The sequence below is a fragment of the Acinonyx jubatus genome, chromosome A1, assembly GCF_027475565.1.
Source record: "Acinonyx jubatus isolate Ajub_Pintada_27869175 chromosome A1, VMU_Ajub_asm_v1.0, whole genome shotgun sequence".
Lineage (NCBI taxonomy): Eukaryota > Metazoa > Chordata > Mammalia > Carnivora > Felidae > Acinonyx > Acinonyx jubatus.
The window spans coordinates 113,690,001-113,705,599 of record NC_069380.1 but is presented as its reverse complement, the minus strand read 5'-3'; the positions used below and the strand labels follow the sequence as shown (position 1 = coordinate 113,705,599).

The 15,599-nt window shown below is 37.7% G+C and overlaps 1 protein-coding gene across 2 annotated transcripts in view; it reads right to left on the bottom strand.

Moving 5' to 3' along the window:
• CTNNA1 (catenin alpha 1) overlaps positions 1-15,599 on the bottom strand; it is a 177,044-nt gene that overhangs the window by 119,626 nt on the left and 41,819 nt on the right. For both annotated transcript variants that reach the window (XM_027076581.2, XM_053221542.1), the window contains one exon: positions 312-478. In XM_027076581.2, the coding sequence (XP_026932382.1) occupies positions 312-478 (167 nt within the window). The remainder of the gene's footprint in view (positions 1-311; positions 479-15,599) is intronic.

Sequence of the window (15,599 nt, the reverse complement as noted above, 5' to 3'; positions counted from 1 at the left end):
GGTTTCTCAACTCTGGAACTCTACTGGTACAAGGAAATGCTTAATCACTACTGCAGAGAGAAGGAGTCAAAACATTATCTTTGCTACATGTTCTGCATCAGAATGAAGACTAAAGAGAATCATAGCACTATCGGTATGAGATACACCTAGAGTAGAGAAGGAAATGGAAACGAAAGGAAAACATTGCTGGTGCACTTGGGTAAACGAAGGTCAAAACCAAACCAAATTCTAAGGAATGCTGAATTAAGCATGGCCAGCAGCAGCCTCACTGTGATGGAGAGAACAAATTACAGACACAGGCCTGTACTTACAACTTTCAGCTGAACAAGTAATTTGTAGACATCTGCCATGTCAGCCAAAATAAGCAGCCGGGTAACAGCAGAGAGCAAAGCTCGAGCTGCCCGAACCATGTTGCCACGCTTCACAGAAGAGCAGGGATCATCTGCAAACTCTCCCGCAGCAGTCTTCATCAAATCACCTGTTTTACATCATGAAAAAACAAACTCATCAGAAATGAACCAAATAACTGGTCTATATTTAAAAAAATTACAATAAAAATAGTTCAAACCTTACACAGTCCATGCACAGAATTTAAGGGCTCCTGTTTTTATTGTTTTGTTTTCTTTTGTTTGTTTTACAGCAGTCACTAAGAAAAGCACCCTTGCATACTGTTGGTAAAAACACACTCTCTGGAAAGCGATTTGGTGCTATAGATAAAAAGCCTTAAAAACACTCCTTTCCAGGGCATCTGGGTGACTCAGTTAAGCATCCAACTATAGATTTCAGCTCAGGTCATGATCTCCCTCACATGAGCCCCACATTAGGCTCTACGCTGACAGCACAGTCTGCTTGGGATTCTCAGTCTCCAATCTCTGTCCCTCCCCTACATGCACATGGGCTCTCGCACGTGCGCTCACTCTCTCTCTCTCTCTCCCTCAAAATGAATAAACATTAAAAAGGGGGGGGATCTTTAAAAAACAAAACAGCTCCTTTTCAGAAAGGAGCATTATAAGTATCCTAAGGAGAAAAAATAAAAAAGATGTGAGAAAAAAAAAAGGATCTAATGTGATCCACCCTCACATCTACAGAATGGTACAGAAATACAGCAACTATTATGTATGACCACCACACTTCATTAACCATCTCACCAGTATATGAAAAGTCAGACCGGAGTCAATGACTTATTCATTTTCCTCATACTAAAACCCTGACAACAACTCAAATACTCAACAATAAGCATCTAGTTAAGTCAATTATGGTACATTCTACAATTGACTATTATGCAAATATTAACATATATATGAAAAAATGTTAATGTATATAATGAAACCATAAGCATAAAGAAAAGAAAATGATAGATATATGTAGCCTGTTTAAAAAAAATGAGAGAGAGAAAAGACAGGAATCAAAAGGCAAATAATAGTTATACTAGGTTACAATCTTGCTCTTTACATTATGCTGTACTTATAAAAACATTTTCTATAACGAACAGGTATTAATATCCATAATTAAAAAATTAAGCTAAAAATATATGCAATATATTTTACCAAAGTTTCTAGGACTACCCATGGTTGGTTATAGTATCCAATCCTAAATTCAACAATACTAATAATTTATTTATAATGTTTCCTAGAAACTTGTAAAATAACTTACATTTTCATCACGTTTCTATTAATAATCATTTAAAGTGTATATTGTCCCTCTTTTCTTACAGCTCTAGGCAAATGGAGGGCCAGGACTGTGTCTGTTCCATCAGTTATTCGGACAGTGCCTGTTCATCAGTTATTCAGACACTGCCTGTATAGGGACTATCTTTGGATTCCTGGGAAAGCAATTACTTCCTCCCTTGGCTGAATGTGTCCACTCCAGATTAAAGCCTAAAGGCCATTCATTCTCACATCTCTTCCAGTAATATAAAAAAGTGCATTCTCAAGAAGCCTAGTTCTATCTAAAGAGTCTTACCAAATTTCTCCTATCAAATTTAGCTGTAGAATGGGACCTAAGAGGGGAAAAGTTAAATTCACCCTCAGATTCATATAGTAATTGGGCTTAGAGCACAGTATAGTATTAAGAGTAAAGACAAGCTCTGCAAATATGTCAGGTAAGAAATAATCATAATGAAGAATTTCATAGTAAAAAAAATTTCCTGAACCTAAGACACAGACACAGAAAGATAATGACATATGGCAATGATGTGGATACGTAACATTAAAACTGTTATCTTAGGATAACTAAAAATACTGAGCTCATTCATTCATTTATTCAACAAATATGAGCACCCACTATACATCAAAGTCTGACTTAAGTGCCAGTGATACAGCACCCAAGAAACAGCCCATGTCCTCATGGAACTCTAAAGAGGGAGGAAGACAGACAAGCAAACAATTAAAGGTAGATTAAGACAATATACCTAGATGCAACAGGCTCACAAATCAGGGAGTAATACAATACAATCAGAATTACAAAAGCCCCGTGGACAAGGTGCTACGGGGAGATTGTAGGAAAAGCTATTTATTCATGAAGAAGCTATCTCAAAAGCCTTGCAGAAAAAGGTATTTACCTTAAACAATATTAAATAAGAGATACTGGCTTATACAATAAGTAGAATTTCACTTATTTATTGAGAACTTGCTAACACTAAAACAAATCAACCACTAGGGATACAAAGCTGAACAAGACTATCTCTGCTTTCAAGTGGTTTACAATCCAGAAAAAAAAAGAATGTGATCATGGCCACGGACATAAATTATGTGGCATTTTTAACATACAAGCTTTAAGAAAAACATAAAAGTACACACAGTTTCAAAGGAAAAAGCACTAACCACCAGTGTTGAGGAAGAAGTGAAATGCCAGCAACAGTTTTATGGGAAACATGGTACTGTGAAATGGACTCTTCTCTCAAAGGACTGGAAGGATTTTTGGTGTTAAAATTGAGGGAGTCAGCATCTCAAGCAAAAGGAACAGCAACATTTGTGGTGCCTGGGTGGCTCAGTCAGTTAAGCGCCTGACACTTGATTTTGGCTCAGGTCATGATATCGCAGTTCTTCAGTTGGAGCCCCACGTCAGGCCCCATGCTGACAGTGCAATGCCTGCATGGGATCCTCTCTCTCTCTCTCTGCCCCTCCCCAGCTCGTGCTCTGTCTCCCTCTCTTCTCTCTTGTAAAAATAAATAAACGTGAAAAAAAAATTTTTTTAAGTTGAGACACACAGTAAGAAGGTGTATTTAGAGGCTGAGTCCTCCAGTTTAACTGGGAATTGAAGGATGTGTACAGAAGAAGCAGAAGATAGGGATGGAAAGTCCACAGACATAGTACAAAGAATTCCTGAGCCAAAGCAGGAAGTCAAAGTCATAGATACACAGAATTAACCTAACAAAAGTATATAAAATAAACCTGACCCCAGAGATGGGTCAGAAAGGCACAGTGAGAGCCCAAGAAAAGAATCTTAATAAATGATAAAGGCAAGGGTTAAATGATATAATAACCTTTGATTCTAGACAGTGAGGAAAAAGAAATTTCCTCACTCTGACTTAAATGTTTCAAGCTGAGGCCACAGCACTGTATGATGATTAAAAAAAAAAAAAAAAAAGGTGGCCCCTGAGACTGTGTATTTAGGAGTAGGGAGGAAGACAACTTTCTGACAAGAGAAACAATGAGAACCAAAGTGACGAAAACTCAAATGCATACATACAGGATCAATGGAAATGAATTAAGAATCCAGAAATAGAGTCAATTAATTTTCAACAAGGCTGCCAAGATCATTCAATGGGGAAAAATAGTCTTTTCAACAAACAGTACTGGGACGGGATATCCACATGCAGAAAGAAGGAACATGAACCTCTACCTCTTACCATATACTTTCAAAACAGAACTTAGAAGAAAACACTACCATAAGTCTTCATGGCCTCTGATCAGCCAATGGTTTCTTAGCTATGACACCAAAAGAACAAATAAGAAGAAAACATAGATTAAATGGCATCATCAAATTTGAAATTTTAGTGCTTTGGTCAAAGGATACTATCAAGAAAGTGAAAAGATCCACAGAACAGGAGAAAATTTCTGAAAACCATATATATAAGAAGGATCTAGTAAACACAATATAAAAAGAACTCTTATGACTTAATAAAAAGACAACAAATTTAAAATAAGCAATGAAATTACATATACATGTCTCCAATTAAAACAAAATAAACAGCTAATAAGCACAGGAAAAGACATTCAGCCTCATTAGCTATAAAGGCAATGCAGAACAAAATCATGAGATACCACTTCGTATCTACTAGGATGGCTATAATCAAAAAGACAGAAAATAATAAATGTTGGTGAGGAATGTGGAGAAACTGGAACCCTCATACATGCTACAATGAATGGATACTTGCTGCAATATGAATGAATCATCTAAGCATATGCCATGTGAAAGAAGCCAGTCATAAAAGGCCACATATTGTATTGTTCCATTTAGGTGAAATGTCCACAACAGGTAAATCCAGACACAGAAGCCAGATTAGTGGCTGCCAGCAGCTGGCGCAGAAAGAGTGAGGACTAACTGCTTAATAGGTATGGGGTTTCCTTCTGGAGTAATCAAAGTGTTCTAAAATTACAAAGTAGTGATGGCTGTACAACCTTGTAAATATACTGAAAACCACTGAACTGTACACTTTAAAAGAGTGAATATTATGGTATGTGAATTATGGCTCAATAAAGAGACAAAGAATATCAAAGGCAGTGACCTGAAAGAGCACAGGCCTTGGAGTTAGAGATAAGCCTGAGTTTTAGCTTTCTCTCTTACCAGCTATGTGACTGGACTCCACCGCCTGTTTCCTCTTCTGTAAAATACAGAGAATACTTCGCTGGGCAGGACAACTAAGATAACATATGTATGTCTAGTTCATTGCCTTGCACTTGGAGACAATACAGGGTTGGCAGAAATTATTAAGTAAAACAAAATGAGAGGACAGCAGAAAGGGTCTGTATGGTGTTTCATGAGCATTCATCTATTCAACAACCATCTTTAAGAGCATTAATACATGCCTTCTTTCAACAAATGTTTACCGAATACCTTCTATGAGCCAGGCAGCAATCTAACACTCAGATAAAAATTAACAAAGCAGACAAAAATCCCTGGCTCCTGAGAGTTTATATTCTAACGTGAGGGGAAGATGATAAACGTAATAAAGTCAATTATATAGTTGTTAAACAAAAGTACTTATGAGAGGGAGGGGCAGTGGCAGAAATGACAAAGAGGGGATAAAAGATACAATTTAAAACAGAGAGATCAAGGGGCGCCTGGGTGGCTCAGTCGGTTGAGTAGCCGACTTCAGCTCAGGTCATGATCTCGTGATTCGTGAGTTCGAGCCCCGCGTCAGGCTCTGTGCTGACAGCTCGGAGCCTGGAGCCTGTTTCAGATTCTGTGTCTCCCTCTCTCTGACCCTCCCCTGTTCATGCTCTATCTCTCTCTGTCTCAAAAATAAATAAACGTTAAAAAAAAAAAAAAGTTTAACACAGAGAGATCAAGGCAGGCCTCAGTGAAAAGGCACCACTTGAGGACAGCCTTAAAAAAGGAAGCACAGGAGCAATGTGGCTATCTTGAGAAAACATTTCAAGCAGAGGGAACACTAACTCAAAGGACCTAGGGCAGATGCACACTAAAATGATCCTGGAAAACCAAAGGAAGCCAGTGCAGCTGGTAAGGAGGCAATGAGGAGGAGCAGCTTTGTGGGAGGTGCAAAAGGCAGATTTCAATTCAAGGGTAACAGAATAAGACTGCTCTTTCAAGAATCTGAGCTGCTACCAAGAGGAAAAGTCAAGGGCTATTAAAGAAATTTTTTTCCACGTGTGCACGCGCGCGTGTGTGTGGCTGTGTGTGTGTGTAGATAGGTAGCAGTATTATAGGAGAGAAAAGGATAAAACTGGAAGTCACATAGAAACTGCAGCGTCACCACTAAACAGGTATCTGTTTCCACAAATGTACAACAGAGATAATAATATAGATAATCCTCACTTTGCACAGTAGTCCAGGTCCATGAAAATAACCATGCAAGTTGTAACAGTGCAAAGTAATCTTTAATCAATGCAAAAAATTATGATTATCCTGTGACCTTTAACATTTTTTGACAAAAGATTAAAAGCTCCTTTACTACTAATTATAAATGTACAGGGAAATGAAAAAAATTGTAGTATTTATTTAGTACACTGTAACTTAAAACATTATGTACAGTGAAAATTAGTGTTTTCTTTGTAAGAGAATACTCAAAAGTAGTTTTTGAACAACATTTGCCTTCTTCAACATTTAACTTAGGATACAGACAATGCATCTCTTCTATCCCTTGGCAAACTGTCCTATTTCCTTCTAAATTTGGATCAGCTTCCAATATTTTATCCTGTGCACTTTCAATGTCATGAAATATCTCCAAAAGTTCTTTTAGTGTAAAGGTTTTGATGACATCACTTCCTCTGGGACATCATCATCCTTTTCTGCACAATCATTTTCCTCATTTATGTCAATAACTTTGCCTTCACTAAGTTCTTCTGACTGCTTACCTAGAGTCTCTTTAACAGCAGCAGTGTCAACATTCCCGGGCAGCTATTTATCCTATAGCTTAATTTATATTCTATTCAAATTTAAATTCCAGGTTTATCACTTTTTGTTTCTTTGCTGCACTTCCATCTTTGTTAGCAAATTCATTCTTTCAACAATCACTTTTTAAAAATTCTTTTAAAGTTTATTTTTGAGAGAGAGAGAGCAAGCAAACAGCAAAGGGGCAGAGAGAGGGGGGGACAGAGAATCCAAAGCAGGCTCCACACTGCCAGCACAGAGCCTGACATGTGGCATGAACCCACAAAACAGGAAATCATGACCTGAGCCAAAGTTGGATACTCAACCAAACTAAGCCACCTAGGAACCCCACAATGACCCCATTTTGTAAAAGGGTTCATACTGAGTTTACCAGGAGACAAGGAGGCAACACAACCACACACAGAATGAACTGAACAGTTGCACAGTGACCAGTCACCCAGAGAGAAGGAACATGATAGGTCAATAATCCTAATGCACATCTGTTATTCATGTAGTGATTTGTACATGTAAGAGCTAGCAATGAAGTCTGTACTTCATGAATTCACTCACAGTTAATATATCACATTAACTGAAACTTGAACCATGTTGGTTAGGGACAAGTTTTATTTCACTAAACTCTGGTTCATGAAATTTGTGTATACTGGACCCATGCAAAGTGAGGATTGCCTGTATCTACCTCCTACAGCTGCCGCAGAGATGAAACCAAACGTTCAGTAAAGTGCTTAGAACGGTGCCTGCACTCCCATACTATCTATTATCACTACTGGAATTTAGTTATAGATAGATGGAGGGGGACAGGAAGGCAAAAAGACACTAATGACACCTAAGTGAGGAATCAAGACTCTAGATCACAGACAGGAACACATATAATCAGGACCACAGGAGGAAGTGAGAGCCATGAGAGTAGGAAAAGGAGGTTCTTGGACCCTCAGATGAGAATAGAAAGCAGAGATAGCAAGAGGCTGGCTTCCAGGCAGTATGAAGCTCAGCGTTGTTAGAGAATCTCATTTTCTCAGAAGCAGTAAGTGAGGCTAACCTAAAAACTGAGCAGGGTAGGGGTGCCTGGGTGGCTCAGTCAGTTAAGCAGCTGACTTTGGCTCAGGTCATGATCTAGTGGTTTGTGGGTTTGAGCGCCAAGCCAGCCTCTGTGGTAACAGCATGGAGTCTGCTTGGGATTCTACGTGCTTCACTCTCTGCCCCTCCCCGTGACCCTGCTCTCTCTCAAAAAAATTTTAAAAAACATTAAAAAAAAAATAGAACTGTCAATTAGTTTACTTTGAAAAGTTATCAAAAGCACTCTTCCCACACACAAAAAGGCAAACTGGGAAAACTGCAGCAGAAAGGCAATCTGTCCAAAGTCACACGGTCAGCAGTAAAGGCTGAAAATCTAACTGGGTCTTCTGGCCTTGTTCAAGTTGTCTCCAGTTAACTACACACTGCATCTGGTATTCACTATGATACAAAGGAGATGAAATTTAAGAGAACCCCTATTACTGTTCTATCTGCCATGAAATCAGAACTGTCAACATGCCCATCCCCTGATGTTTTTCCCCCAACTAAGCTGAGGATAAAAATTAAGTTACTATGGAGTTCAAAACAAGGACAAAGGGCAACTGTAAAAGATATAAACCAAAAACCCCAGTTCTACATTAGAACAGGACAAGATCAAAGCTGTTCTGAAGCATCAAATATCTTAAGTAAACTCCCTTCAATGCAATTCAATTTTTAAATAAAACTACAGGAAAAGAAAAGGCTTGAAAAGAGTATGGGGTCAGGGATATATGAGAAAGATAAAAAAATAGAAAAAAGGATTGGTTTTTCTTCTCTGGAGCCTAGGAAATGAGACATTCTGTTATGCTGCTCTTCTTTAAAACTAAGAATGTGGGGGTACCTAGTTGGCTCAGTCAGTTAAGCATCCAACTGTGGCTCGGGTCATGACCTCATGGTTCCTGAGTTCAAGCCCCACATCAGGTTCTATGCTGCATCAGGCTCTGTGCTGATAGCACAAAGTCTGCTTGAAATTCTCTCTCTGCCCCTCCCCTGCATGCACCCTCTCTCTCTCTCAAAATAAATAAATAAACTTGAAAAAAAAAACATCAAAGCATCTGGGCAGCTCAGTCCGTTAAGCGTCTGACTCTTGGTTTTGGCTTGGGTCGTGATCTCATGGTTTCATGGGTTTGAGCCCTGCATAAGGCTCTGCACTGGCAGCATGGAGTCTGCTTGCCTCTCTCTCTCTCTGTCTCTCTCTCTCTCTCGCTCTCTGCCCCTCCACCACTTGCACTGTCTCTGTCTCTCTCAAAATAAATAAAGTAAAATTTGTTCAAATAAAAATAAAAAATAAACTGTCCTTTTGTGGTAACAGCTACGAAGTTTGCCTCTGCTCCCCTTATTGGGAGTTTTTCCATCTGTTAAAAAAAAAAAAAAAAAGGAATTAAGCCAATATGAGGTTTCTTCCAGTTTTTAGGAACTGGTGATCTCCCTTACCTATCCCATTTATGACTTCACATCCCACAAAGCCCACGCCATACTACAAGAACGACTCCCAACCACAATGCCATAGCAGAAGGTCTCAGGTCTTCAAAAATACAGGTATATAAACATGTCAACAGCCTTTAATAGTCCTACAAGACACCTAAGAGATAAGGAGCCAAGTTGTACCTTCTCTAAAATAGCACTGGAGATAATTCTAATATGCTCCTCAGCCAGAACCTTTTCTACCTTTAAGTCCAGAAAAAGATAAGAACTCTGCCAGCCCACCGGACGAGTAAAGCTTACCTCCTATAAATTACATAAACCACTAGGGGCGCCTGGGTGTCTCAGTCAGTTAAGTGTCTTGATTTCGACTCAGGTGGTGATCTCCCAGTTCGTGGGATGGAGCTCATCGGACTCTGTGCCACAACGGACTCTGCCAGCATGAAGCCTGCCTGGGATTCTCTCTCTCCCTCTCTGCCCCTCCTCCACTCTTTCTATTTCAAATATATAAACATTTTAAAAAATAAACAATTACATAAACCACTGGCTTCAGGTTCCTTTACTAACGGAAAAAAAATTTTTAATGAAAATGGAAATCACAATGTGCTTACATCAGAGAGACAGGATAGGACAGAATACATCAACATATACGAAAATATTAACAGAGGTGGCATATCACAAGATGGTACAGCATGATGGTAGATTATTTTCGATTTCTGGTTTTTTTTTAAACTTTCTATAATGAATGTATGTACTTTTATTTTTTAAGGTTTTTGTTTGTTTTTGTTTTTGTTTTTTAAGTAATCTCTACACCCAGTGTGGGTCTTAAACCCATGACCCCAAGATCAAGAGTCTCATGCTCTTCTGACTAAGGCAGCCAGGCACCCTGAACATACATACTTTTAAAGAAAAAAAGGTTTTAAATGATAAAAAAAAAAAAAAATTGAAAGTATCTTTAATTCATGTCTGTGATACATAAAACTCAGGGTTTCCAAGAAAGGAATAACCTAAAGCACTCAAAGAAGTCTATATACAAAATTTCTTTTCCTAAGGTATAAAAAACCCCGTGACTACTAGTGTTGCTACATAAGGAAAAAATAAAATTAGCATACAGTAGGAAATATAAAAGCTTTGTGAAATCAGCTGTCTCGAGAAGCTTATCCAAATATGGGTAAACGAAGTGGTAAAATAAGGAGCCATCTGCAGCCCCAATCTCATTATCATCATTTTTTGTTTAGTTGCTGCAGGAAAAGTTCAATTATTATACAGACCTTAAGTAGGTATTTCTTATAGACAACTTTTTATGAGAGCACACTGTTAGCAACTGCCAAATCTTAAAGAGAAAGATTTTAAGACATCCACCTGAATATGCTTTTGAGGACTGCAAACACATCCCTGTGTCAAAATGACAGAAGCTTTCAGGAGAATAGCTAAAAATCATTTACCATCTTAAACATGTTCAAATTCCTTATTCATTTCAGGATCAATTTCAGGGCCATATGTCAAATTCTGATCCCTCCTCTCACAGTGATTTCCCAAATGGTCTTGCTCAATTCATTTTGAACTCTTTATCTTAAAAATGATTCTAAATACCTCAATTTGTTTTCTTTTCAGTCAACTATCTCATACTAGTCAATACTGATAGACTTCAGTCTTCAAAATAAAAAACTGTCCTATTTAAACTTGTGAAAAGAAAATAAAACTCTGGCCATAAAAATATTAAAGACAAGTATTTAGATCTCTGACTCAAAATGACCCCCTTAAATCATATTACTTTATATAGAGAGAATAATACTGTCACTAAATATTATGTTATAGGAAAGTACTTAGTGATACTGAACAATGTTCAAGATCCATTAAGTAAAAAAAGTAAATGACACATCAAGCAAAACCTATTTCTACACACGTCAGTATATTCATAGAAAACAAACTTTAAGGATCTAGAAACAAAATGTTAACCATTGGTTTTATCTCTGGGTAACAAAATTAGAGCTGACTTTTATTTTCTTTCTTTCTTTCTTTTTTTTTTTTTTTTGTTCTTACTATCAAAAACACTCACTGCAGAAAATTAGCTTTTATTTTTAAAAAGTTAATTCTACCCAAGGAATAGCCAGAGGAGGAGAAAGGAAAACAACAAACCAACAACAACAACAAAACAGCAAGCAACCAATATCACAAGTAAATCTGTTATAAATCACCCTGTACTTAACAATGGCATCTTTTTACACAGAAAAGTAAAAAAAAAAAAAAATCCAACCCTGAATTTGAACACTTAAAACTTCCCTACCATGGGATTCCTAATTCTTCAAAGTTACATTTTATTTTTTTTTTAATTTTTTTTTTCAACGTTTATTTATTTTTGGGACAGAAAGAGACAGAGCATGAATGGGGGAGGGGCAGAGAGAGAGGGAGACACAGAATTGGAAACAGGCTCCAGGCTCTGAGCCATCAGCCCAGAGCCCGACGCGGGGCTCGAACTCACGGACCGCGAGATCGTGACCTGGCTGAAGTCGGACGCTTAACCAACTGCGCCACCCAGGCGCCCCTAAAGTTACATTTTAATACTTTTGGTTCAGTGATAAGCCTACTTTATACCAAATTCTCTTAAATACATCTGATTAACAGATCTCACCAAAAACGGATATAACTTTTCTTACTTCTTTGTTATTCTATCAACTTCATTTTTACAAAATAATAGACAGGACCAAGTCTTCATAAAATTATTTGCTAGATTCAAGGTAATCAAGAATTAACACCCATTTCTCAATCTGCCCCACTCCTCACCCCCAAATTTTTAAATTCATTTTCCATGATCTGGTAATAAAATAAGACCTTTTCCTCCCTTGTACATGAAGATAAATGCAACACTATTGGCAAAGAGTAATAGATTCCATTACATAGTCCTTGCAGGGATGAACCAAATGATGGTATATATCGGACATAACGTTCATGCCCTGTGACATGGGGATGAACAATTAATCCTCCCTACTTTCACCTTTCCATTCATCTGTGGGGATATCTGGCAACAACCACAGATCTCCAAATAGGACCTCCATAATTAGAGGTAAGCGGACAATGACTCAATTCCTAACAGAGGCTTTAAGAGAACTTTCCTGGGGTGCCATTTTTAATCCACAAAACTGTTCATCTTTTGAAAATCAACCCAGGAAATAAACATTTAATATGTTATTTAACTACTATAAGCCATCTGAATCAGCTCAGAGAGTGCCCAGAAAAACTTCCAACCTACGCCCTTTCTCATCCCCTGGGGATGTAAGTAAAGGAAGCTTTGAAATTTCTTTTTCCAGTTGACAAAATGGATTTTTAAAAAAAGTTAAAATAGAGTACCACACATATTCATGTTCTCATTTTCCTTACTAATTCAAGTGTGCCCTGCTGCTATTCAGAAACACTTCAAAGAGAGGCACTTACTTCCTGATTACACATTCAAATAAATGCATAACATGCATTTCAACTTGGAATCACTTTCTTAAGAAATTAACTAGTAGAAACCACGTTATTGCAACATCATGGTTGAAGTCATGCCAAAGTCAAAATTTTAATACCTAAGATAACTTCCTCAGCTACACTGTACAAATATATTCAGGCAATACTATTACCCACTGTAACTTAAAAGTATTATTGTGCTGTTAGTGTTATTTATTAAACGTTTAATGAAACAGACTTTAAAAAAAAAAAAAGAGGAGCAATTTCAAAATGAAAGGAAACATTAGAATTTAATAACTTCTTTCTCCTTTCCTCACTTCCATAGCCAGCCAGAAACCAAGTCTCTGCAAAGCAGCATATGCTCACATAAGGGTAATGATCCAGAAGCAGAGAGCATGCTTGACACATCCCAAGTAAAGAAAATATAGCCTCCACCCTAGAGACTTAGAGTTTAAGTCAGAAAGACAACTTTAAGATATAAAACACCCAGATGACAACTAGTTAATGATTTTTTTTTTTGGACTTTACATTTTGCTTTTCCTGCTCAAGTTAAATGCATAGCAAGAGAAAATGAATTAAATGGTGGGAGTGGAGGAATGGAGGTCAATAATGAACAAGTTTTAAATTAATCACAGTCTTCAGGAACATAGGAAGGGTAGGAACTGGAGTGAGAGCACTTCCAACAACAGACCCAGCCATCAGGGGATCACATGAAAAGAGACATCCACAATAAGAGGAGAAAACAGGATGAAAAATATACGAAGGTGACAAAGGTAAAAGTCAAGGTAACAATAGGAAGCCAGAACTCAAAGAAGAGTATGAGAAAAATCAGCTGATTTTTTAGCAGCTTTGATGAAGAAAGTCATTACACTAATCTGAAAACCTAATTAACTTAACTTTTATCTTTTTCAAAATGTTAAATGTTTCTCTGCTATTGCTCTTCCACAGTATCATTATTAACACTTTTTGAAACCCACTCAACATTGCAGGGTAGGAATACTTGTCAATTTTCTCCTGTGAAAAATCAAAGAGCCCATTTAGAAGATCAAGCTCATGATCCCAACCTGATTAAAACCACACTAACAAGACCAAATCAAAATGCAATCTCTCACATACCCACACAAAGCTATGTTTCAAGTCTTCACATCATGAACTTTGCAAACCCAGATTCCACTGTCTCCCGTCTACCTCTCAAACCCTACTCAAAAAAGTCACTGACAGTTGCTTTGTCTTGATCATATCCGCCTTTTAACATCTATCTTCCAGGCTGCCTATATCAAATGTGGGTGTATCAGTCTGAGGCTGTCAACATCTGCACTGGACAGGAGACCAATTTTCACCTCTTCAATCTGACTCTAGGCATTGCCAGGGAGAAAATTGTGCCTCAAGAGCCTGACAGCTTGTGCTCAATATCCTTTTGTCAAGAACAAAATAAATCATTATTTTCCTTAAAATTGCCTTGCTGAGAGGGGCGCCTGGGTGGCGCAGTCGGTTAAGCGTCCGACTTCAGCCAGGTCACGATCTCGCGGTCCGTGAGTTCGAGCCCCGCGTCGGGCTCTGGGCTGATGGCTCAGAGCCTGGAGCCTGTTTCCAATTCTGTGTCTCCCTCTCTCTCTGCCCCTCCCCCATTCATGCTCTGTCTCTCTCTGTCCCAAAAATAAAATAAAACGTTGAAAAAAAAAATTAAAAAAACACATAAAGCAAAATCTTTAAAAAAAAAAATTGCCTTGCTGAGATTCACAATGTTAAATATATATATATGATAAATGTGTATGCACACGCATACATATATATACACACATACACATATATATGTACATAAATACTCTCCATGTGTGTATATTTATTTTTCTCCCTATATACAAATCATTCAAGCTGCACCAAGGAAAATGGCATCTATATCCTCAATTTTACTACACAATTACTGAGGTAAACAGAAGAGTATCTCTTAAGAAAATAAAAATAAAATAAAATAAAATAAAATAAAATAAAATAAAATAAAATAAAAAAGTCTCTTAATTAACATTAAAAACCCTCATTACCCATCCCTTCTTTAAGACAATGTCCTAAAAGACCATAAGTTTTATCTGGGTAATTCAGTGCTTTCAAAATTTAAAAAGCTGAGAATGGGGGTACCTGGGTGGCTCAGTTGGTTAACCATCCAACTTCAGCTCCGGTTACGATCTCACAGTTTCTGAGTTCAAGCCCTGCCTCAGGCTCTGTTGTGACAGCTCAGAGCCTGGAGACTGTTTCAGATTCTGTGTCTCCCTCTCTCTCTGTCCCTCCCCACCTCATGCTCTCTCTCTCTCTCCTTCAAAACTAAATATTAAAAAAAAAAAAAGCTAAGAAGTTATCTATAAAACAAGACCATTACAGAATGCTCACCAATCAACTACAGCTACTAAGATCACGTAGGTACTAGCCAACTTAATAGTTTTCACTCTACTGTTTCAGTAGACTAATACATACTGCTTTTTGGCTCTAAAACTGACAAGACATTTTCTACAGAAAAGATGGCTCTTGTAGTGATTGAGACTTAGTACTGAACAACATTACTGCTCTCAGTAAATTGAAGTTGTACTTCCACTCAAAGACGATGCGCTTGCACTATAATCAAAGCTTACCTGAAATGGAATACCGATCCAAAAGCCAGAACTTAAAAAGCCTCCAAAGAAATTTTAAAACAAATACTGCCTAAATACAAATGAACATGAAAGGGAGAAAACCATAAGCCGAACATTAAAATGTGTACTTTCTATTTATTGGACAAGAATATTCAGTAAAAGAATTTACTCTGTTTTCACTTTCCTGCTATGTGGGGAGAAGGGCCATCTGGTTTCACTATTAAGTGTTTTCTCAGTATTGGAGAAGTGGGTACAGTGAATTATCCTGATATTTTCATGTTGTCCACCATGTGAACAACAGCATATATAGGAGAAGTTGTTATAAATGGTATGGCAGTCATGGAACGAAATTCAAACCAAATTGTTTGGTATGCAGTAAAAGTCATGACTTTAGCTACAATCCTTGCTCTATTCAACAGAACTCAACCACCTTTTCCAGGACTACCAGATTTTGTCTCATCATTAAAAAGATTACAGACA